We start from the raw sequence: 22,754 nt of genomic DNA, 5'->3' as shown, positions 1-22,754 counted from the left end.
ACTGGCATCACTCTGGAAAAAAATTAAGTGAACTCCCTATCTCATACCTTATATAATCATATATTCCAGGTCGAGTAAAGCTCTAAATGTAAAGCATCAAAACTAAAATTATTAAAATACAATTTAGAATATTTACATAACTTTAAAATGGGGAATAAAGTGCTTAGCAAGCCAGGAAACCCAGAATCCAAAAAAACAAAGACAGACGTATTTCATGAAACAAAAATCTTAAGAAATTATTATGGCAAAAGACATAATAAACAAACAAAAAAACACAAATAAATGATATGTTGAGAAATATTTATAAAAACCATATGATAGACATTAATATCCTTTGTATACAAAAAAAAAAAAACCCTCTAAAAGACAAATAATTCATTTAGGAAAGTGAGCACAGGAGGTGAACTAGAAAATGAGGGACAAGAAAAATCTAAATGGCTGAAAACCTTACAAAAAAAGGCCCAGTCTGACATTTAGTCAAAGGAAATACAAATTTAAGCAAGAGTAATATACCTGTTTTCACTTATCACTTTGGCAGGAATTTTAAGATTAATAAAAAATTTAAAAACAGGAATTTTCATACATTGTCGCTGAGAATGAGAATCACCACAGACATTTTAGGAAGTAATGCGGCAACATCTATTAAAAGATACAGATCTTTCGACTCAGAAATTCCACTTTTGGGACTTCCTGAATAATCCAAGATTCCTAAAGAAAAGGTCCAACTCCAGGACTCTACTGGTCTCAGCCTTTCTCCTGGGGACTCTTCTGATCTGTGGTTACATAGACTCAACTTTTGTGTTCATTCATTTGTTTCCCAAAGTGATGGTAGGTGGCTTAGGCAACTATGACATGAATATTTTGGTCCAAAATTAGCAGCGTTTTTTTCTTTTTCTTTCTTCCTTTTTTTTTTTTGAGAAAGTCATGGGAGGACTAGCACTTTTTCCCCTCAAAGCTATGTGGACATATTTCTGCTTAGATGAATATGGTTCTCATTTCTATGCATTCATCTGTCATAGCAAGAGAGCATGCCATTGTGCACTGAGAAGGAAGAGACACTCACAGGGCAATGTGAGCACCAGACCTAGTTTCCTTCTATCTTTGGTTTAAAAAAAAAAGGGGGGAAGGGGGAGAGAGAGAAAGAACTTTCTGGTTTTAAACACCTGAGACAGCATACAAAACTATTAAGAAAACTTACATTAATTAGGAAACTTAAAAAAAAAATCTGCATTCTCATTTGAAGAAAGGTGGTCACTTCATCTAAATTTGTGGGGGGAAACCTGAGGAGCCTCTGGTTGGGGGCAGCATGGTGTAGGGGAAAGAATCTGCCCCAAGTCATTATTCCTCACAATTGTTAACAAGATTTCACTTGTTTTATTTTACAGTGTCCATCTCACTTCCTTTCCACTGTGTCTGCCGTTCTCCTAGCAGGAGAATGGAAGGACAATGGCACAGAAGTCAGGTACATGGATTTCAGGCTCAGCTATCCCATGACAGCCTGCTGGAGAGCGCCAGATTATGTGTAGGAAACACGACATCACGATAATAACCGTATTTTACAGGTGCCTCCTTCTTTTCCTCCACTTCTTCTCTCCTGCATTGCCTCGAATAAATTACATGATCTTGTACACAGAAGCTCATGTCTTAAATTCCTCATTTCCAAAATTAGGGAGGAAAAAGCACGGAGACCCAAGATCCCTTCTAGAGGACTTCTGGCCAACATGGCGCCATACAAGCACCACGTCGTCCCTCCACACCAAAGACCTGAAAAACTAAGTAAAACAGAGACAAACGTCATTCCTGGAACCAGAAGTGTTAAACGAAGAAATAAAGAACTCAGCCAAACACCGAATGGAATAAGAAACTGCCAGAGGACTGAGGGCGAGGAGAGATACTTGCCAAGGTTCCTAACGCACCATGGATTCGCCATCTTGGACTTGGCTGACAGGGAGCACAAGAAGGCAGCTTGAAGGAGCTCCCAGCAGGAGACAGAGCACCGGGTGACCAGCGATACGCACTTTCCCATCCCCCATCCTCTTCCTGCTGCTCTACCTCCCAGCTTCCTGGCTGGCTATGGTGGCTTGGTGCAGCGGCGGGAAGTGCTTCCGTGCCACCTGGATTCGCCCCACCCACATTGGAGATCGGAGGACAGGGAGTAAGGGAAAGCAGATTCACGAGGTTCCCAGCAGGAGGCAGAGCAACCCGTAAGGAGCAATTTATGCTTTCCTTTTTTAACCCTTAACCCTACCCTTCTTCCCCTCCCCCTCAGGCCTCTTCTGCTTCCCGCCAGCCACAGTCTCTTAGCCAGGAGGCAACTGCTTCTGCCCCAGACTGCTTGGATTTGCCCCGTCCACACTGGCCGGGTCCCTGAGCTGGTATAGCTTCTTTCTGTCTTTTTTGGTTTCTTCATGCCTCCCACTACGTCCCCCTTCTTTCTCTTGAACACCATGTGCCATCTTTGCTTCTTCCTGAAAAGCTGTGAAGCCCCGCTTGACTGGGGATCCATTCCTCCGACCCTCGACATCAAGCTGGTGGGATCCCTGGGGCTTTTGTTTTTTTGCTTATTTTGTTTTGCTCTGTTCTGTTTTGTTTTGTTTTTCTCTTTTCCCATTTTGGGGCCTCTTCTACTTCGGCTGCACTGCATGGGCTAGGAGCCACTCCCCAATCTGTGTAGCTGTGTACGTGGGATCCCTGGGGCATTTCTTTTTTCTTTTTTCCTTCTCCCTTTTTCCCTTTCTGTCTTTCTTCATTTCTCAGTTCTTTTCTGTCTACACTTATCTTCTTTTCCAGTCTCCTGAATACCTGGTGCTGTTTGACATCTATACCCCCTCTAGCCAGGCTATACCGCACAAACTGGGAGACTGCCTCCATCTTTGCAGCTGCACTGGTGGAACCCTTGGAGGCTTTTCTTTTATACTTTTCCAAATTTTTATCTAGTTTTTTTGTTCTTTTTCTTTTTCGCTTCTCTCCATTTCTTGGGTTCTCATCTCTCCACTCCAACAGCAAGCTCCCTATGTACTCTTTTCTTTTGGGGGGGAGGGGGGTTTTTTTTCCCCTTTGTTTTCGGCTTCTGTTCCTCTCTCCTTTTTGCCATACCCATACTAGCTCCATACATCACAACCTCCCCCCTCTTTTCTGCCTACCTGCACCATGCACTGAACATCACACCTCTGAGCAGCACCGGCATGGCCTACTGGAACCTGCCCAGCACTGATTCCTGCTCTGCCCTGTCAGCCGTGCTATGTGCCACAAACAAACCTTCAGCTGCACCTGTCCTGCTGCACCATAGCTGAGTGACTGGCCCTGCCCATTGTACGAGGAGGTGAAAAGTATCACAACTACAGACAAGCAAACAAAGAACGCACAGCCTGCCTGCTCAGACATAACCAAATAAAACAAAAAACCAGGACCAAACAGATCTACAATCAAGAAACAAAGAAAATAACCACTGGATGTCCCAAAGATGGCAGACAATACCAAAACATATTAAAAAAACAGAAGAGGATGGTTCCAGTAGGCATCCAAAATAAAACACCAGATGACTTTCCAGTAGAAGAAAAGGCACTAGAACTACCTGACAGGAAATTCAAATCTCTAATATCCAGAGCTATCGAAGAGTTGGAGTGAAAAGCAGACAAAAATGAGGAAAAAATAGACAAATTATGGAAAAGGCAGACAAATTCATGGAAAATACAGACCAAAAATGGAAGAACTCCGGAAAACAATACAAGAACAAAATGCCAAAATAAATCCACAACTAGAAATCATACAAAAACAACAATTAGAAATCCAAAAGATAAACAACAAGATTCCTTCCAGTCCTCAAATTCTATGATCCATCTAAGGCTTACTCTTGTATCCAAGCAGGGACAGGAATGCTCTATGACTCTCTGACCTGAAAAACTTTATTTATAATCAAGTTGGGAAATAAAACAGATGCTCATTCATTCTACAGATATTAATTGAACAACTAGTAGTGGTGTGTGGGTTTGTGTTTGACACAATACTTGATGCTGGGTGAGGACAAAGTAGCATTCAGAGGCCTTCCCTTGTAGATTTTATAGTTAAAAAAAATTAGGATCACAATAAAATTTTTTAATTTTATTTATTTTGTTGTTGAGAAATATGCGCAGCAGAACATACACCAATTCAACAGTTTCTACAAGTACAATTCATTGATTACATTCTTCCAAGTTACACAACCATTCTCACCCTCCTTTTCAAAGTTATTCTTCCCCCATTAATATAAACTCACTGCCCCCAAAGGTTCCTATCTAATCTTTAGAATTGCTCTTGTCAATATGATCCCATATAAATAGTTCTTAAAAGAGCATAATGCTCTAGGCAGACATTACTAGTTAAGCTAAAGTATTGTTTGGTTTTAAAAACACTTCAGGGGATATTTTGGTTTAAGGTTTGAAGATTATTTCAGGGGTTCATCCAGCCTCAATAGCACCAGAAAGTCTGGAGTTCATGAGAATTTGAAATTCTGTTCTGCATTCTCCCCCTTTTGATCAGGATTCTTCTATAGAATCTTTGATCGAAATGTTCCATAACAGTAGCCAGGCACCATCCAGTTCTTCTGGTCTCATTTGCATTAAGTAACTTTGGAAAACAGGGTGATCAAGAATGAGCTGGACACTATGGGAAATCATACCTATATGAAACAATCAGTAATAGGATCATCTAAGATAAAGTACAAGTTGGGAAGCTGCATATCAAAGGGGCTCTGGAGTGACACTGCCAAGGTTCATATCTCAGCTCCACCATCAAGAAACGAAATAATAAAAGTGCCTTAGGATTGTTATGAGGATTAAACGACATAATCTTTGCAATATTAATATATGTAGAGTGGCACAATCCTAGAACCAGAAGGTGAATCATAAGAGGTTCACTATGTGGTACTTAAAGCGTCCTTATTCTCTCAGCTGATTTTCTTCCTGAATGTAATAAGTAACTGCAAACAAAACAAAATAAAAAACACAGCTATGTTTCTTCTGTGAAAAGCAAAATGGAAGGAGAGTTGGAAAAGGGAAAATCCAGAGCATGCTGTAATCAAAAGGAAAGGCTTCCATGGAAGAAATGGTACTTATGTTGATCCCAAAGACATGATTTACAAAGAAAGAGTATGAGAAGAAAAGTATGAAGAAAGACAAAAAGATGTCACTGTTCATAGTTTGTGTGAATGTGAGTACCTGTATCGTATTCCTAGTTCTGTCACTAGTTATCCATACACTTTTGGATAAGTTAGTTAATTCTTATGGGCTTAACCGTATCTCCCTGAGATATTACTGGGTTTGTGTGGGTTAAATTCTAGTTATATATGACACATTTGAATTACGATGTTGACAAAGAGAATATGTTATAGACTACCAGAAGAACAAACAAATCTGTCTTGGAAGAAGTACAGCCAGAATGCTCCTTAGAAGCAACGATGGTGAGACTTTGTCTCACGTACTCTGGACATGTTATCAGAAGGGGACCATCTCTGGAGAAAGACATCATGCTTGGTGAAGTAGAGGGTCAGCAAAAAAGAAGACCCTCAGCAAGATGGGTTGACATAGTAACTGCAGCAATGGGCTCAAACATACCTACTATTGCGAGGATGGTGCAGCACTGGGCAACATTTTGCTTTGTTATATGTAGGGTCGCTATGAGTCAGAGCTGACTCAATGGAACTTGAGAATAACAACATCATCTTCATTGTTGTTGTCAGTTGCCATCAAGTCAGTTCCGACTCATAGCAACCCTGAGTACAACGGAACAAAACACTGCCCGGTCCTGTGCCATCATCACAATTGTTGTTATGCTTGAGCCCCTTGTTGCAGCCACTGTGTCAATCCATCTCACTGAGGGTCATGTTATCAGGAGGGAACAGTCCCTGGAGAAGGACACCTGGATTGGTAGAGGGTCATCTTCATAATCCTCTCTCAAAACTCTGAGAGAAACTACAATATACATTTTATCCACTAGATGGCAATATAAGCCTTTGTAAATGGATTTTCTTTTCCTTAAGTCGCTATGGGGGCCCTGGTGGTGCAATGGTTAAGTGCTACGGCTGCTAATCAAAAGGACAGCAGTTGGAATCCACCAGCCTCTCCTTGGAAACCCTATGAGGCAGTTCTGCTCTGACCTATACGGTCGCTATGAGTTGAAATCAACTCGAGGGCAATGGGTTTTCATTTGGAATAATCAAATGAGAGTGTATTTAAGTTCTCCAAAAGCACAGAGAGAAGGGTAGACATTAGCTTATTCCTCACTATTGAGAGTTATAAAATAAAGAGAAGGCAGATGTTTTTTATCTTTACTTTTTTAGACCCACTATTTTTTTAGAGACAAAGGTCGCTATGAGTCGGAATCGACTCGATGGCACTGGGTTTGTTTTTTTTTTTTAGAGACAAAGGGTCCTTGTGAGAACATCCTAGTTTAACTCTTTGCCACCAGAGAGGGCTATTTTTTTTTTAACAGTAAAGTAACATGGAATGATTTCGCAGAGGATCCAATTCTAAATCAGTGGTTGAGCCATTACCACATCCCAAACACCCTTACCCTCAAGTCAAATATACCAGGTCAATTACTTTTAAATTTTATCATAAAGAGCCTGCATATTCCACACTATTTTTACACTAAAAAACAGAGAAAAAAAATTTTTTTTTACATTTTTAGCATGACACATTTTTTTTTCAAATGGTGTCAACATTATAATTTTTTTTTATTAATAGTAAACTGGAATCGACTCGATGGCAGTGGGTTTTTATCCCTACTTTTTAAATTATGGCTATTCAAACAATTACCAAGAAGAAAGTGAAAATCACCTTCAAGCAATGACCAATATGTTGCTGTCAGACTATGTAGATGAAAAGAAATGCAGATGCAGATTTTAAGTTAAAATATTTTGAAATCTTCACGTTAGTAAATATATTATTATACCAATGATTACTGGAGCCCTCCTGGTGAGGTAGTTAAAGCACTTCGCTACAAACCAAAAGGTCGGCAGTTTGAACTCACCAGTGGCTCCTCGGGAAAAAGATGTGGCGGTCCACTTCTTGTCAAGATTTACAGCCTTGGAAACCCTACGGGGCAGTTCTATTCTATCCTGTAGGGTCACTACGAGTTGGAGTTGATCAACGGCAGTGGTTTTTTTTTTTTTTTTTTTTAATGATCACTAGCATTCTGCTGAATAGATAATATTCTATTTTTCATGAGTAAATATTTACAAAATTACATCTGGTAGTAATACTACGGTGCACTGAGCTCACTCAGCCTCTTTGAGGGTTGAAGAGGCTCTTCAGCAATATGCACATAAGGTCATCACAATGAACACTATTAAGCAACAGAAGACATACATAGAAGACATGATCACTAATAGTAATAGCCACAGTAAGGAATCATAGATAGGTGAGAGGTGACTCAACTTTTGACCATGTTGATACACAAACTTTTACTACCCTAATTTCTGTGTTAGACAATATATATGTACGTGTGTGTATACATGTATATAAACATATATATATGCTAAACATTTTTGAGTAGGATGATTATGCCTTATTGGTTACTTGGGGGAAAAAAATGAAACATTGTCCAGATTGTCTTAAAATCCACAACGATGCTGTAATATAAATATTTAAAATAGAGAGATTACATATTGTATGATTCCATTTATATAACATCTTTGAAATGACAAAATTAAAGAAATGGTGAATGAATTACTGGTTGCCAGGGAATATATATATATTTTTTTAGGGATGGAAAGGAAGTGGGTGAGGCTATGAAAGAACACAAGAGGGATCCTTGTGATGATAGAAACACTCTGTATGTTGACTGTATCAATGTCAATATCCTGGTTGTGATACTGTATTCTAGCTCTGCAAGATGTTACCTTTGGGGGAAGCTGGGTGAAGGGTACATGGGAGTATTCTATATTATTTTTTACAACTGCAGGTGAATCTATAAACCAAAACAAGCCAAACCTGTTGCAGTTGAATCCAGCTCATGCTGACCCCATGTGTGCAGAGTAGAACTGTTCCACAGGGTTTTCAAAGTTGTGACCTTTTGGAAGAGGTCACCAGGCCTGTCTCACGAGGCACTTCTGGGTGGGTTCAAACTGCCAATCTTTCAGTTAGTAGTTGTGATGGATTGAATTGTGTCCTCAAAAAATGTGTGTCAACTTGGCTAGGCCATGATATCCAGTATGGTGTTATCGTCCACCATTCTGTCATCTGATGTGATCTTCCTATGCGTTGCAAATCCTACCTCTATGATGTCAATGAGGCAGGATTAGAGGCAGTTATGTTAATGAGGCAGGATTCAATCTACAAGATTAGACTGTATCTTGAGTCAATCTCTTCTGAGATATAAGAGAGAGAAGTGAGCAGAAAGACAGGGACTGCCTACCACCAAGAATGAAAAACCAGGAGAAGAGTAAGCCCCTTGGACCCGGGGTCCCTGCACTGAGAAGCTCCTAGACCAGGGGAAGACCGATGACAAGGACCGTTCCCCACAGCCAGCAGAGAGAGAAAGCATTCCACTGGAGCTGGCACCCTGAATTTGGACTTCTAGCCTCCTAGACTGTGAGAGAATAAATTTCTCTTTGTTAATGCCATCCACTTGTGATATTCCTATTATAGCAGCACTAGATAACTAATTTTTAGATAACTAAGACAGTAGTCAAGTGCTAAATCCTTTGCACCACTCTAGGGGACTCCTAGGAGAATCTATAATTATAACAAAACAAAAAGTTAAATTAAAAATAGAGAATAAATTGACAACTAAAATTTTAAAATTACACATATGCCATTAAAGACAAAAATGCTGAATGTTATTTGCAATATTTTAAAAAGAAAATAAGCAGTTCTAATTAAATTCATAAAGGTATTCTTCCTTATCCTTCTCTGATAAAATTCACTGAAAGTTGAAAAAGTGATAGAAAGCAAGAGAGCAGAAGAGTATTTCACTTATCAGTCAAGGTTGATTTGAAATAAAATTAAAATGCGACTAAACAGAACTTTTTAAGTCAAAAAGGTGTAAATCTAATGAAGATCTGTTATGAATCAAATAACAGGATATCAAAAAATCATAAAGCAAAAACTGCCCAAGGAAAGACAAAAAAAAAAAAATGCAGTAATAGTAGGAGAAATAAGTTATATCTTTCAGACTGTCATGGGCAGAATTGTGTCCCCCCAAAATATGTGTCAACTTGGCTAGACCATGATTCCCAGTGTTGTGATTACCCTCCATTTTGTGCTGTGTTGTAAATCCTAACCTCTGCCTATCATTAATGAGGTAGGACTAGGTTATGTTAAAGAAGACTGTGTTATGTTTCTTATGTCAATGAAGCAGGATTAGGATAGGACGCATCTCCCTTATTTAAGTCACCAACCTTACTCAGGTCACGGCCCTGATCCGATGTAAGGGGGGTTTCCCTGGGATGTGGCTTGTATCTTACAAGAGATAAAAGGAGAGAGAACCGAGCAGAAAGACAGGGACCTCAGAACCACCAAGAGAAAAAAGCTGACAGTAGAGCATGTCCTTTGGACTTGGTGTCCCTCCACTGAGAACCTCCTAGATCCAGAGGAAGACTGATGCCAAGACACACAGAGATCTCCAAGGAATGTCCACAATGTTGAAAGGAGATAAGGACCTTCTCCCAGAGCTGACAGAGAGAAAAAGCCTTACCCTCGTAAGCCAGCACCCTGATTTTGGACTTTTACCCTCTTGAACTGTGAGAGAATAAATTTATTTGCTAAAACCATCCACTTGGGGTATTTCTGTTATAGCAGCACTAGATAACTAAGACACATACTGACAAAGTTCAAGTAAAAAGACAAAAAGGATATAATCTAAAAATTAATTAGCAGGCTCTTAAACAAGACCCTTACGCAAATTCTAGACTGACTCAGGAGCCAGTCTATGACATGGTGGTATGTTTTACATATAGCTAATACAAATATTAAAAAATACTTTTTAAAATGCAATGTTGAAAGGACTCTCTTGACATACCAAACTATGTAGTTCTTAAAAATTGAAATTTATAGCACAACTAAAAATGTTGATGGATAGCTGTGTTCTAGTACAATGCTACAGTATTAATTAACACAGTCTCAGAACCAATCCGATAAGTGCAGACTTCCATGAAAATAAATTACTCACCTTTAAAGTGACTTTGGCAACAGACTAGAGGTGGACACGTAAACGAGGTCTTTTAAATTAGTTTTGTACTTTTCCTTTAGCTACCTAATATTCCAATCCCTTCTACATTATGTCTCTCACACTGTACTAGAAAAGAAGCTATAATATTGCTACTTCATGGTGGAACCAATATTCAAGGAAAAATAAACTGCTTTCAAGATGTAATAGTAGCCATGGTCTTGCTCAGAAAATAACTTCTACTCAAGTTCTAAATCTAAGATCTATAAACCATATTTGTTACTGTTTTTTAACAGTGGCAGAAAAGATCCTTTCTCAATCAAATTCAATGTCAAATTTAGCTGAGCAGCAAGGTCAAAAGCTACAGGCATGTGTCAATACCCACCACTATCCATATCTTTGATGCCTTCCCCCGATAGAACCAGACTCTGCTTTCTTAGGATTCATGGTTTTCAAGTAAGCTAAGGTATCCTCTAGTTGTCAATGCCTTTGATGGGTCAGGCTCAGCCAGATATGATGAAGGGCAAGGGAAAATCAGTGAAAACTGGTACAAGCAGAGGCAAAGCAGAGCCTCTTAAGAAGCCAGATAAAGGCATGAGCCAACAAGTCCCAGGCAGTGGGCTGCATGAGACTCAGACTCAAGAGTAATCCATGATGAGCTGTGCCAAGTGTTAGCAGAATCAACGCAGACAAAAATAAAATGCCAGACAGGTAGATAAAAATTGTGTGAGCAGGCTGATGCTTTCTGGCAGTACTTCTTGACTCCAGCTGCACGTGACAATCACCTGCTCTGTAGAGTGAGTCACCTAGAAGCATTTGGCTACTAACTGAAAGGCTGGCAGTTCAAATTCACCCAGAGGTGCCTCAGGAGAAAGGCCTGGTGATCTGCTTCTGAAAGATCAACAAACCCACTGCCCTCAAGTCGATTCCAACTCATAGCACCCCTGTAGACAGAGCAGAACTGCCCCATAGGGTTTCCAAGGCTGTAATCTTTATGGAAGTAGATTGCTACTCTCTCCCATCAAGTGGCTGGCAGGTTTAAACTGCTGACCTTTCGATTTGCAGCCACGCACTTAACCACTGCGTCACCAGTGCTCCTTCTGAGACAAGTTAATGGTTCTAAACATGTGGTCCTTGGACCAGGAACTTCAGCATCACCTGGGAACTTGTAAGAAACACAAATTCTCAGCCCCACACTCAATCAGAAATTCTGGGAACAGAACCAAGTAATCTGTGTTTTAACAAGCCCACCAGGTGATTCAGATGCATGTATTATCTCATCCAGGGTTAAAAAAAAAACTGCAGCAACAACAAAAATAATCCACTACAGGCAGGCTAAACGTTCTGTACCCAAATCCCTTTATGTCAGCACAGTATGCTGTACCATTCTAGTCTTTCTTTTCAGGCCTGAGGATGGCTATCACCAAATAATTTTTCTCACCTTTGTTGAGGGAGATAAGACCTAACTTGTAGTTATATTATTCAGATACGTGAAGAGGTGTTGGGACAGTTAACTGTTGTCTTGTCAAAATGAAGATTAATAAACCAATTTATTTTTCATAAATAATTTCTCAGGACATTACTATCTCAAATTGGAGGTGTGGTCACCCTTTATTCTGAATAAAAACAGCATCATTACTCAGTTTGTTACCCACTTTTGATACCATTCATTGAGAAGGTTAACAGGGGGTCTCTTCTAGGTATTAATGCCTACAGATCAGGTATAATAAGACAATTTTATTTTTTTAAATATAACTTTCGTTCAGAGAAACTATGCCCACTACAAACAGGGATCTCAATAATCCTTGGAATAATTTCCAAGGGACCAGGACATCTGAGTGAAGAAAAAACCCTCTACATTCTGGAAATCTCTATAGCTTTTTTGGATGAATCCATGAGATCTTCTCCTAAGAAACAACTCTTTCTTAGTTCCATGAGCTGAATCAGTGACTTTAAACTTCAGTGTGTATCAGAATCAGCTGGAGGGCTTTTTAAAATTCACACTGTTTTAGTAGGTCTATGGTGAGGCGAGGGTCATGGTGGCACAGTGATTACGCATTTAGCTGCTAACCAAAAGGTCGGCAGTTTGAATCCACCAGCTGCTTCTTGGAAACTCTGTGGGGAGGTTCTATTCTGTCCTATAGGGTCACCAGGAATCAACTTGCTGGCAAGTTCTTTTTTTTTTTAGAGTGGGGCCAAAAATTTGCATTTCTAACAATTTCCCTGGTGCTGCAGTTGCTGCTGCTAGTTGAGGGACACACTTTGAGAACCACTGAGCAAAATGACAAGGAGTAGGAGAAGAATATGGGGGGAGGAGGTGGGAGTTGAGAGGAGGATGTTTACTCATCAACCTGGTACACATCAGCTTCTGCACCAAAGCTGGTCTTGGGTAAGTCATCACTCTTCATCCTATTTAATTGCTCTGAAATATCTGATACTCTTGGCTTCTCAATCCTCTGAACTTTTTCTCCTTTATCTTTTTTCAGTCAAAACAATTCCTCATTCTCTTGTATTTCTTATTTCAGTTAGTAACAGTCACCCAGGGCCTATCTACAGAAAATAGGGCCTAGGGCAATTAGTGCTAAATTGCTGAATGATCTCTCACACCTGGTGATCAAAACTGTGATGACCAAGAGGAAGTGCCCACTGGCACCCTCTCTCAAACAGTGCCCAGGTCACACACCCACTACCTGCCTCCTCTCCCTCCCCCTATCCCCATAGGCTTCTGCAATCACCTGTTTTTCCTTCCTCTAAGCAAATCTGAAAACATAGCTTTTGAATATTAAGTACTAGCCATACCTGGGTGGATTAGGTTTCACTGACATTTAAACAAAATTGTTCAAAACCAAAAAATACCCGTTGCCATCGAGTCAATTCCAACTCAAAGTGACCCTATAGGACACAATAGAACTGCCGTATAGCGTTTCCAAAGGAGTGGCTGGTGGATTCTAACCACGGCCCTTTTTTGGTTAGCAGTCATAGCTCTTAAGCACTGTGTCCATCATCAGTAAGTGTTCTGATGATGGAAGAAAGGAATGACGGGAGGCCTGGAGGGCAGACCAAGGTAGATTGTAGACTAAGAGTCTTTAGATTTAGAGCAGTAACAATGGCTTGGTGATCCTGGGTTTAAGGAAGAGAAGCAGTCCTGCCAAATGGGACTGAAATTCCATTGGTGACCAATAATAGAATTTAGACTCTGGCTAAACTTAAAGAATGCAACTCAGTTTTCCTTCACCTGCCCTCAGTCTGCCCAATTCACACTAGGCAAGTATGTACCTTTCAACTAAATGTCAAATTCTTCAGAAGAGGAGACAAAAAAGAGAAATGAAGACATTGTTTCACAAAGCCCCCACTCCTTTATTTTGGAACAGTTATAATGTAATACCATCTGTTTTGCCACACCTACATTAAAAAGTTTGCATAAGCCATAGTGTGCCATGATGGAGCAGACATTGTTTCTCCCTCTCTATGCAGGGATAAAGGTCCCGTGACATGCCGCAAGCACAACAGATACTTTCATTCTAATCTTGCTAGTGAAGGGGCCTGCATCTCTGACACCATGGGGCTCCCATACCAGCCCTGGGCTCCTTGCTTATACCTGGACTGTTACATAAGAGAGAGTACATTCTTTCCTTTTAAGCCAGTGTTATTTTTACACAAGTCCACATTTCTACAGAATTGTTTATCCTTATTTTATAGATAGGGACACTGATGCCCAGAGAAGCTAAGTAACTTACCAAAAGTCACACGTCTTGTACATAAGAGTCAGGGGCAGGATTTGAACTCGGAAGTGTGACGCAGAGTTTCTACACCTCTATATTTCTATACACTATACTATCTCCAAGAAGCGCTGGTGGTGCAGTAGTTAAGAGGTCAGTGGTTCAAACTCGCCAGCCATTTCGCAGGAGAAAGTTTGCTTCCGTAAAGATTACAGCCTTGGCAAGGTCATGGAAGCTCCATAGACACATCCAAACTTCCTGAGGGACTGAATTACTGGGCTTAGGGTTGTAGCAACCATGGTCTCGGGGAACATCTAGCTCAACTGGCATAACATAGTTTATAAGGAAAATGTTCTACATTCTACTTTGGTGGGTAGCATCTGGGGTCTTACAAGCTTGTGAGCGGCCATCTAAGATACTCCACTGGTCCCACCCAGTCAGGAGCAAGGGAGAATGAAGAAAACCAAGGGAAAGATTGGTCCAAAGGACTAATGGACACAGCTACCACAGCCTCCACCAGACTGAGTCCAGCACAACTAGATGGTGCCTGGTAACCACCACTTACTGCTCTGACAGGATTCACAATAGAGGATCCCAGACAGAGCTAGAGAAAAATGTAGAACAAAATCCTAACTCACAAAAAAAGACCAGACCTACTGGCCTGACAGAGACTGGAAAAGCCTCAACTGTATGGCCCCTGGACAACCTTTTAGCACAGTACTGAAGTCACTCTTGAGGTTCACCCTTCAGCCAAAGATTAGACAGGCCCATAAACAAAATGAGACTAAAAGGGCCCACTAGCCCAGGGGTAAGGACTAGAAAGCAGGAAGGGACAGGAAAGCTGGTAATAGGGAACCCAGGGTCAAGAAAGGAGAGTGTTGACATGTTGTGCGGCTTTAACTAATGCCACAAAACAATATGTGTACTAATTGTACAATGAGAAGCTAGTTTGTTTTATAAACCTTTGTCTAAAGTATAATAATAAAAAAAAAAGTGAGGAAACCAACTCATAAAGGAAAATTTATAAGTAAAGGGAACTAATCAAAGATTCAAAAATTAATAAAAAAAAAAAGATTACAGCCTTGGAAATCCTCTGGGGCAGTTCTCCTCTGTTCTATAGGGTTGCTATTGATCAGAATCAACTCAACGTTACACAACAAAATACTGTCTCTAAATAAATCTTAAAGGGAAGTATGAGCCCATAGAAATTCTCTTCTATGGTAAGTTGAGAGGTAAAAAATAGCAGATACTATTTAATCCAGTATGAAATAATGCTATGTAAATGAAGGGTTTTCAAAGACGGAAGGAATACACAGTCACTATACCAAAAAGATTTAGTCGATGTTTAACCATTTCAGGAGGTAGCATATGATCAGGAACCGATGGTACTGAAAGAAGAAGTCCAAGCTGCTCTGAAGGCATTGGCGAAAAACAAGACTCCAGGAATTGATGGGATATCAATTGAGATATTTCAACAAACAGATGCACCGCTGGAGGTGCTCACTTGTCTATGCCAAGAAATATGGAAGACAGCTTCCTGGCCAACTGACTGGAAGAGATCCATATTTATGCCTATTCCCAAGAAAGGTGATCCAACCAAATGTGGAAATTATAGAACAATATCATTAATATCACACGCAAGCAAAATTCTGCTGAAGATCATTCAAAAATGGCTGCAGCAGCGTATCAACAGGGAACTGCCAGAAATTCAGGCCGGTTTCAGAAGAGGACGTGGAACCAGGGATATCATTGCTGATGTCAGATGGATCCTGGCTGAAGGCAGAAAATACCAGAAGGATGTTTACCTGTGTTTTATTGACTATGCAAAGGCATTTGACTGTGTGGATCATAACAAATTGTGGATAATGTTGCGAAGAATGGGAATTCTAGAACACTTAATTATGCTCATGAGGAACCTTTACATAGATCAAGAGGCAATTGTTTGGACAGAACAAGGGGATACTGATTGGTTTAAAGTCAGGAAAGGTGTGCGTCAGGGTTGTATTCTATCACCATACCTATTCAGTCTTTATGCTGAGCACATAATACGAGAAGCTGGACTATGTGAAGAAGAATGGGGCATCAGGATTGGAGGAAGACTCATTAACAACCTGCATTATGCAGATGACACAACCTTACTTGCTGAAAGTGAACAGGACTTGGAGCACTTACTGACGAAGATCAAAGACCATAGCCTTCAGTATGGATTACACATCAACATAAAGAAAACAAAAATCCTCACAACTAGACCAATAAGCAACATCATGCTAAACACAGAAAAGATTGAAGTTGTCAAGGATTTCATTTTACTTGGATCCACAATCAAAAGCCATGGAAGTAGCAGTCAAGAAATCAAAAGACACATTGCATTGGGTAAATCTGCTACAAAGAACCTCTTTAAAGTGTTGAAGAGCAAAGATGTCACCTTGAAGACTAAGGTGCGCCTGACCCAAGCCATGGTATTTTCAATCGCATCATATGCATATGAAAGCTGGACAATGAATAAGGAAGACCGAAGAAGAGTTGACACCTTTGAATTGTGGTGTTGGTGAAGAATATTGAATATACCATGGACTGCCAAAAGAATGAACAAATTTGTCTTAGGAGAAGTACAGCCAGAATGCTCCTTAGAGGATGGCGAGACTGCATCTTACATACTTTGGACATGTTGCAGGAGGATCAGTCCCCGGAAAAGGACATCATGCTTGGCAGAGTACAGGGTCACTGGAAAAGAGGAAGACCCTCAGCGAGGTGAATTGATACAGTGGCTGCAACAATGAGCTCAAGCATAACAATGATTGTAAGGATGGCTCAGGACCGGGCAGTGTTTCATTCTGTTGTGCATAGGGTCGCTTTAAGTCGGAACTGACTTGACGGCACCTAACGACAACAAGTAAAGGGTTTATATTAAATATTACATGAACACTTCTTTTAAGTCATATATATAAGGTTTTAACAGGGAAGTATTCCAATTTAAAAAACAAGGTGTCAGTGTTTTCCAAGAGGAAAGCTGTTAGAAATCTGAGGTTCTCTTAAAGACTCTAGATTTCATTTCTAGGGCCTACAGTCTTTAGATTAAACTTCTTAGAACAGTCTAGATTAACATGAGAGAGCAGCTATAGTGCCAAAGACAGTGTCACCATTATATTTCTGAGCAAAACTCATGGTATCCTTTTTGCCTGCTCAACAAAATCTTATACAGAGCAACAGACTATATAAAAATTAATAAACTGACGTAAAGTAAATGAATTAAAACCAGCATACAGAACAATGAAATGAATGAAAGCAAAAGCAATATATGAACACAATTATCAGACTGGGGCTTAGGTACAGACAACTAGTATTTTAAATAAATAAGGCCTATTGTCAGTATAGGGTTTCTCTTTCCTTCTTTATACATATCCACATTTAATGAAAACAGAATATGGAATGAGAAAGAAAAAAGTCTATCATGGGATTCTTTTCATATGAATTTCACACAGAGGACAGAGACACACTACATAACCAAGTGAAATTTAAGTAGCTCCTCGGGTATTTTGGAAATTTATTCATTCATTTAGCCAGTCATTCACTCATTTTACAAATGTTAAAGAACACCTACGCAGTGGACACTTATTATTTTTAATTACTTGGAGCAAATTTAAGTAGCTCCTCAGGTCTTTTGGAAATACATTTATTCATCCATTTAGCCAATAAGTCATTCACTCATTTTACAAATATTAAAAAACACCTATGCAGTGGATGCTTATTATTTTTTATTACTCAGCATGCAATTTCTCTTCCTCATGTTTATTTTGGATATTTATTCTGGAGTATTACCTTATCCCCAGTGATTACATACAATGGAACAGGATTGCAATCACGGACTCCATCATCCCCTGGCCAAAGTGGGGGAATGTGACCCAAGTCAGGTCAGTAGTATGCTCCTTTGCTGAAATTTTAATCTTGGGCAGAAGCACAATGACACTGATGGAGTTCATCCATTTCAGGGTTAGTGTCCTCACCAGACTGTGCCTGTCTAGCATTTTCCCTGTAGTTCTTGTTTCAGAGTCTTCTGGTACTGGCTTAACGGCTGCCTATTGTCAAGCCTGATTAGTTAGACACAAGAGCACTGGATTACAGAGGGGTTGTTGTTGTTGTTAGGTGCTGTTGAGTTGGTTCCGACTCATAAAGACCCTAAAGGACAGAGCAGAACTGCCCCATAGGGTTTTGAAGGAGCGGCTGGTGGATTTGAACTGCTGACTTTTTGGTTAGCAGCCAAGCTCTTACCCACTACACCACCAGGGCTCCACAGAGGGGTGGGCTTTCGTATTAGTGAATTCTGGTCACTCCCTTTTGGTTAAGTTAGCCCAAGTGGGTTTCTGATGCTTCCAAACCCAAAGGTTACTATTTAAAGACACAGTGAATAATGCTAAGCCAATTGCAATAACGAAAGGCTTAGAAAAAGTAAAAATAACACAATTCAAAAGATGAAGAAAACAAAAGACTGTGGTAATAAAACTTGCCAATACTACATGGAAAATTTTGAAGAGCAGTATGTTGTTGTTGTTAGGTGCCTTCAGGTCATTTCTGACTCACAGTGACCCTATCTATGCACAACAGAACTGTAATTAGAAATAACACACCAAATGAGATGTACATGCTAAAGTAGTCTTTATGATCCTAAAAATTCTTCAGATCTACATCACTAGTTACTGAATTTATTCATTAATTTATTCTACCTCTACATTTATGTGTTTATGTTGAACCACATGAAATCGCCAATATTTAACCATTTTTGACCAAAGGCTCAATTTCATATAGATCAACCTAGTAACAGTTATTATTTAAATATTCTTTTATTTCCATTACATAGGTATTCATGATATAAAACAGTCAAATAAATCTACTGTTTTAAAACATTTCTTGAAACATATACACTTAAAAACATATAATGCATATAAATATGCAGTGTGAACTGAAGAGCAACTTTTAGAAATACTCTGCCTTAACTTACTAATTCAAATTAGCATAATAAGTGGACTTAATAATAATCCCCTGTACTTGGTAAGGAGCCCTGGTGGTGCAGTGGTTAAGAGCTTGGCTGTTAACCAAAAGATCGGCAGTTCAAATCCACTAGCCACTCCTTGGAAACCCTTTGGGGCAGTTCTACTCGGTCCTGTAGGGTCACTATGGGTCAGAATAAATTTGACGACAATGGGTTTGGTCTGGTTTGGTTGTACTTGGTAATATTGCCTAGTAGTTGATTATGAATGAATATCAAGAATTCACAGCATGGATATTTATTTTGGAGTATTACCTTGTCCCCACTGATTACACAAAATGGGACAGGACTGTAATCAAGGACTCCATCGTTCCCTGGCCACAGGGTGGGAATGTGGCCCAAGTCAGGTCAGTAGGATGCTCACTTCCTGAAATTTTAATCTTGGGCAGGGGCACAATGACACTGATGGAGTTCATTCATTTCAGGGTTAGTGTCCTCACCAGATTGTGCCTGTCTAGCATTTTTCTTACAGTTCTTGTTCCAAAGTCTTCTGTCCTACTGACAGTACCACAAAATTTGATTACGAAATTTGCTTTTAACATTTAATTTGATGGTAACTGGTTAACTAATAATACCATTAAAAAAATAACAGTAATTTCCCCAGCTGCAAACAAACAAATTTCTGAAAAGGGAAAGGGTTGATTCATTAAGTAAAATCTTTAAAAAAAAAAAAAAAGGAGAATCATATCAGGTCCTCTCAGGGTTAGAGGGAACTGAGATTGATCTTTCGGGGAGAGGGACGACAAAACGAGACTTCTGTGCTGTTTCAGAACCACACCTGATGACAAGATCATGCTATGCTATTTTCTTCTCCTTTCTTTTCACATAATCCAGCTAACTTTGGAGGCAACTTTGTTCATGTCCTTACTAGGCTTCAATCCAATGAAATTAAAAATATAAAATCAATGCTCCCTAGGAAACAATGACCATGTATTATTTCATTTTTTAAATTGCTTTCTTAAAAATACTCATTACAATGATCTAATAGTTTCTCTCCATATAAAAATGATTCAGTATTATAAAATACTAAAATCTGATTTGCTAAATAAGATGTGACATTCCAGGTTTCAAAAGCCCTTACCAATAACTTCCTAAAAATGTAACTTTGTTGCTCTTTGCAAGAAAATAATTTTCTTTTTTGTCTTTATTTGGACAGAAAATTCCTTTGAATTTTAATTTCTTAATCATAATTTTGGCTCCTACAGCATAATTGTAGTTCCCTTAGCATATGAGTCAGAATCAACTCAATGGCAAGTGGATTTTTTTAGCCTAATTTATTCACCTTGCCAGTCCTAACCCACCCCTTCCCTTAAGCCTCTCTTTCACAATAGGACTGGGCATTTGCCTCAAACAAATAAATACTCAGAGGGCAACCAGGAGAGCAAATATACAGAAAATGAGGCAACCCAAGCAATAATTTAAATTATACAAACACTTCTTATCTCCAGGATGGCCACAAACAGACTGTTGTTCTTTTAGGCCAAATTATTGCCTATGCAATAATATTACTGACCCTTTTTGAGGGCAAAGGTAATAACAAAAACGTTTGACTTTTAACTGGTTAAAAAAAAAATTTCTATGGGTTTCAGTTTGGCCTAGACTAATATAATCTGAGATGCAAGTGCATCAGTTCTTAAAACATGCAAATCACAGAATCCACGATATTTCTTTTGCTGAGAGAGTTAAATTGAATTCATACTCTATCACAGAAACCCCATTCCCACGGGAAACAGGCCACAGAAGCAGACTCACAGTTCTCGATGTCACCTTGAAGCTGCAGAATCTCAGGAACAGGCATAGTGAGGACAACAAGATCAAACTGCTCAGGAGAGCCTGTTTCCCTGGAGACTTCCCACTTATCATTTCTCAGGTTGATCTGGGTTACACCGTGTCTGAAGCAGACTTCTGCACCTGCTCCAAAAACAAAATCATGTTCACATAACTAGGATTTTCCATACCAACGAGAGAGAACTGAATAGCCACAAACTGGACCCAGCCAGGTGAACAAAACGGTAGCAGCAGCTGGTAAATTTGAACTGCAGACCTTTTGGTTAGCAGCTGAGCTCTTAACTACTACACCACCAGGGCTCCAAATAATAATAATAATAAATAGCTATACTTCATTAAGCACCTAAAAAGAGGAAGACACGCAACAAGATGGATTGACACGGTGGCTGCAACAATGAGCTCAAGCATAGCAATGATTTGAGGATGGCATAGGACCGGGCAGTGTTTCATTCTGTTGTACACAGGGTCGCTATGAGTTGGAACTGACTCGATGGCACCTAACAACAACAACATGTTCCAACTACTATACTAATGCACTCGACACATATTATACTAATGAATTTCACAGACAAGGAAACTGAAATCCAGAAATGTTATGCCATGATTTAAAAGTATATCCATCTGACTCTAAAGCTTATCATCTTTCAGAAACAGTACAAATTTCAGTAAAAGGTGTTAAACAATTAACTTTTCTTCTCTCTAGTAATATAAGAGCAGTATTTCCTATTAAGGTCCCTGGCTGGTGCAAACATTTTGCAACTAACTACTAACCTAAATGTTGACGGTTCAAATATACCCAGAAATACCTCAGAAAAAGGTCTGGCAATCTCCTGTAAAGATCACAGCCAAGAAAACCCTATGCAGCAGTTCTACTTTCAAATATGTGAGTTTGCCATGAGTTGGAATTGACTCCATGGCAATGGGTTTGGTCTGGTTTGGTATGTCCTATTAAAGGAATTTCAACACAGTGAAAAAGCTCTTTTGTAAGTGAAATGCAAATCTTTATCACTGGATCAATTATCTTTTTCAAAAGAATCAGAATTAAGAAAAATACAACCTATAGTGCCCTCTCACCACATTTTTCTTTTTAGCACTAATCACAAGGGTATTTTAATAATTTTTTGACTATTTAATGCTGTTCTCCCTTTTAATCTGTAAGTCCACGATGTCAGGAATGGCGCCCTTTTTGTTTTTATGTACAACATATAACATATATAGCACAGTACTTGGCACATACTAGGTACTTAATATTTATTTAAAACAATGAATTCTGAACCATGAACTGAAAAGAAAATTGAAGCTTAAAGAACTGTGGCGTGATAAATGGCTTTTGTGTGGCCTTTCTTGATCTTGTAACTCCCACCCAAGTGACTGGATGGGACTGTGCAAATAAGGTAATTGTAGTCCACCAAGGGGATCTGTCAATTTTGCCATCCTGCTAGGCTTAAAAAAGAGCCAATTCCAGAGCAGAGGGAAGATTCCACCACCACCAAGGAAGGAGAGCCAAGAGTGGACTTGGGACCGCTGCACTTGAGAAGCCCCTGAAACCAGGAGACTAAGAGAAAGAGAGAGAGCTGTAATGCTGAAGATGGTAAGAAGCTGTGGCAGAGAAACTGTGGCAGGAGGGACCAGCAGGAGATGGAGCAGTAGGTTTCTTGGCCCATGGAACAAGAAAGCTGACTGTGTTTGGACTGAGGCTTACTGGCAGAGTCGGGTGTCTCTGGGCACTTGTTGGCAGAGCTAAAAGAGCTTTGTAACACTTGCTTGAACAAGGCAGAGGCCGAGTGGCCAGACAGGCTGGGAAGAAACTATCCTGATGGAAGAACTGTATCTGAGAGTTCCTGAACCTGAAATGTAACCTGTTACTTCCCTAATAAACCCCATAATCATGAGTACTGTCTGTGCATTCTGTGTGGTCACTGCAATGAATTATCGAACCCAGCAGAAGTAGAGAGTGCCGTGAGAGGGACAGTTGGTGTCAGAATTTGTATGGAAGGTGGAGAGAGGAGGCATGTCTGACCTCTGCCTCATAGGAATCAGCCCTGGGCTGTTGATCT

General features: G+C 39.7%; 1 protein-coding gene across 1 annotated transcript in view; it reads right to left on the bottom strand.

Annotated features, from left to right (window-relative positions):
• The window catches only part of RNLS (renalase, FAD dependent amine oxidase), a 332,737-nt gene that overhangs the window by 297,909 nt on the left and 12,074 nt on the right, over positions 1-22,754 (bottom strand). Inside the window, exon 4 of the mRNA XM_003409249.4 lies at positions 20,662-20,820. Coding sequence (XP_003409297.3) covers positions 20,662-20,820 — 159 coding nt within the window. The remainder of the gene's footprint in view (positions 1-20,661; positions 20,821-22,754) is intronic.

This window comes from Loxodonta africana, chromosome 16, assembly GCF_030014295.1.
Source record: "Loxodonta africana isolate mLoxAfr1 chromosome 16, mLoxAfr1.hap2, whole genome shotgun sequence".
Classification (NCBI taxonomy): domain Eukaryota; kingdom Metazoa; phylum Chordata; class Mammalia; order Proboscidea; family Elephantidae; genus Loxodonta; species Loxodonta africana.
The sequence above is the reverse complement of the archived record's forward strand: the minus strand, read 5'-3'. Positions and strand labels throughout refer to the sequence as shown.